Raw genomic sequence first — 3430 nt, 5'->3', positions numbered from 1 at the left:
TAGACAATTCATTCCCACCGTCCATGTGTCTTTGATACACTAGGGATACATGTGACTTTTTTTCTTCCTTTTTTTGATATCTAACTGTTCATTCTTTTCCCAATGACCTTTACAATTACCCATTATTTCAAATTTAATACTTATTATTAATTTTTAAAGTTCTTATGCAAATAATTCAATTTCACTTGATCTACATAGAGGATACAATATATTCAAGAGTACTCCTTAATCTAAACCAACCATTAAGAAGCGGCATTAGGCATAATCAAGAAACAACACAATGATACAATTTCAATATCTTAGTTACTTCAAATTTAATAGCGGATGCAGAACTTTTAGTTTATTATTTATATTATTTGTTAGTCTTTTGCTCCATGTAGTTGGACTAGTTTTAATACTCCCTCCGGTCCTTTTTATAAGGAACACTTTGAAAAAATTACACAGACCAAGGAAGCACATTTAACATAGTTATTTTCATTTAATACTCTTACAAATTTAAATTTATTCCATGTATACCTTTATTTAATTACTCTTTATTCAACTAACTTACTTATTTTTAAATTCTCTCTCATAATAAATAAGGGCATAAGTGAAAATGAACATTTAAAACATTTGAAAATTGGTCAAAGTTTCTTATAAAACAGACCAAATTTTTTTTCCAAAGTGTTCCTTATAAAAAGGACCGGAGGGAGTATAATTGTTATTTTCAAAACAAAAGAGTTTAATTTTAGTTTCAATATACATATCTTTCAAAAGAAATACAAAATACGGAGTACTTTGTTTTTTTTTTTTTACACAATTTTTTTTTCTTTCATTACTAATTTAATTTAGTTCGGAGGTCAGTTTTAGTATCAAATAGTTTCGGCTCTCTCTCGTACCGTGATTCTCCCTATCAAGTTCATGAATCAACTAGCGATTGATACGCAAAAAAAAAAAAAAAAATTTTGTTTAAAACTTAAAAGGAAAAAAAATGAAATAGTGCTAGTGTCACAATAGTTATATACTTGAAAGAGAGGGACAAAAACGTAAAAAGAAGTGACGAGAATAAATATATGAAAACGCCCTTTTTGCTCTACCACAATATTCCCCTTCCCTTCTATTCTATCTAATTCTACATTTTCATTCTTCTATATTTTTCTCCCTCTTCATTCCCCCAAATCATCACATCACACCTTCTCTTCTCTCCCTCCAACCCTATCACCACCCTTTCTCCGCCGCACACGCCACCAGTAACTGCAATCCCTCCCTTCCTTCCCAATACAGATTCGTGCTTTCCTGATCCCATCTTTCTATACCCTAATCATCCACCACCCCTACCCCTAACCACCACATCTATTTTTTTCTTTTTTTTTTTTTTCTTTTTTAATTTTTTATATTTATAATTTCTTTTATTAATTTTTTTTGTTGCCGTTGTCGCTTTCATTATCTACACTTCTACAGTTGTTTTTCATTTTTATTTATTTATTTAAATGTCCGAACCCATTTGTTGTGGACCCGGGTTTTGAGTTTTAAATTTAATACCTAGGATTTCATTATTTTACACTTTTACCCCTCATAACCAAAAAACAACAACTTCAACCCATGATGATGAGTCAGAGTCATAACTCTCGTAGGATGTTGCCACCTGGCAATACGAGAAAGCGCAAACAAACTGAAGCTGATAAGCCGGATAAACCTTCTAACAAGCTTCTAGCCGGCTATTTAGCTCACGAATTCTTAACTAAAGGGACTCTCTTTGGACAAATTTTTGATCCTACTACCATAGATCGAGTCGATTTTGAATCTGACTCGATCATTGGTTCAGCTGTTAAGTCGACAGCTGTACAAGATACACAGCTGACTCGACCAAACGAGAGAAAGGAGCATGAGAGTTATGGTGAGGTGGCAAGCATAGTGAAGATGAATGGGACCCACATAAAGGGAATTGTGAATCCCACACAACTTTCACGGTGGATTGGTATGTAAGATTTTGCAGGTGAAAGGTGACGTGGACTACCGCAGGTTAGTTTGGAGTTGACTAGGTTCTTTACGTGGTTGGCCATATGTATGAATGTTTTGTCGATCATCATCATCATCACTATCAACGATGGATTATTGTATGATTATTATTGCTACATTCCTTTTTTGGTATTGGAAATTCGAAAATTATCTAATATATGGATGGATATACATATGGTTATCTAAAGTGCATGGTGTACTCTTGGTGTTTTTAATTATGATAAATTTTGAATACGATTGCTGAAATACATGCATTTTGATATGTTCAAACATTATTCTTAGTGTTTAAATTACAGCTTGCATTTCATTCAATGATTGAAATAAATCTTGGTGGATAATTTATCGCATAATATTATTTCCATGACTTGTGTTATATGACCGATTTGTATAATGTGCAAAAGTGACACAAATTTTGCATCATGTAAAAATTTGTTTCAATTGATCAAATAAGATGAGATGTGATAAATTGATGCAATGATGAAAGGACAATTCGATTATGGGCATAACAATAACTAAATATATTATGTTTAGACACACATAAAGTAAAAAAAGTAAAAAAATGTGTTATTATTGTTGGTGTAAGCCCTAGAGGCCAATTATTTATAATTGCATAATAAACGTATTGAATAATTTACTTATCAAATAAAAGGCTTTTCTTTATTAATTTTATATATGTTAAAATGATAAAGTCCCTAGAATAGTCAGTTCACTTATGGAACGTTAAGTATGACTTAATCGTGAGATTCCATTAAATATAAGAACACTATTCTTAAACATATCCATAGTCAAGTTTTATCGTGAAATGGGATAACGATAAAGCATAAAGACTATTATGTTGGTAGACCGATGATCATATCTCACTGATCATGGATAATGAGTTATCAAGTCTTCACATAGATATAAATGTTAAGGGTAACTTTATATCGGATTAACCCACCATGAGAATACTACATAGAGTGTTATGAAATGTCATAAGTTTTCTCATAGTGATAAAAGGTGTATTCCACCCTTCGACCTGAAACCACTATGTACCCTAGATGCAGGAGTGTAATACCTTGTTGCCATTCAAACGTTATCCGTAACTGGATAATTATAAAGTTGGTTGATGGGTATCTCACGAATCATGCTGAGGGACATGAGTGACCTAGATGGAATTTGTCCCTCCTACATAACGGGAGATATGTCTATGGGCCCAATATTGAACTAGACAAGGATGACATACTATGCCTTGTGTTCAATATAGACATGAGGGCAAAAGGGTAATTGTGCACAAGATATTTATCACGAAAGGTTAGTCAGATCACGTGACATTCCTGTGACTTGGGTAACAGTGATGTGTTGCTAGATACCGCTCACTGTTTATAATATTACGATTAATATTATTGCCAACGTCATAAGAACCTACAGGGTCACACACATAAGGACAGTTAAG

At 32.7% G+C, this 3430-nt stretch overlaps 1 protein-coding gene across 1 annotated transcript; it reads left to right on the top strand.

The window, feature by feature from the left end:
* The first annotated feature begins 1080 nt into the window (after positions 1-1080).
* LOC123902402 lies at positions 1081-2244 on the top strand. Its single transcript, XM_045952113.1, has one exon. It carries the CDS (start codon positions 1582-1584, stop codon positions 1963-1965), a length of 384 nt encoding a protein of 127 aa, XP_045808069.1. The 5' UTR covers positions 1081-1581; the 3' UTR covers positions 1966-2244.
* Positions 2245-3430: the final 1186 nt, after the last annotated feature.

The sequence above is a fragment of the Trifolium pratense genome, linkage group LG1 (genome assembly GCF_020283565.1).
Source record: "Trifolium pratense cultivar HEN17-A07 linkage group LG1, ARS_RC_1.1, whole genome shotgun sequence".
Classification (NCBI taxonomy): domain Eukaryota; kingdom Viridiplantae; phylum Streptophyta; class Magnoliopsida; order Fabales; family Fabaceae; genus Trifolium; species Trifolium pratense.
This window is presented reverse-complemented; position numbering and strand designations above follow the sequence as displayed.

What these genes read in the sequence shown, in the direction of transcription:
- LOC123902402 (XM_045952113.1), top strand. Translation starts at nt 1,582, where the DNA reads ATGATGATGAGTCAGAGTCATAACTCTCGTAGGATGTTGCCACCTGGC.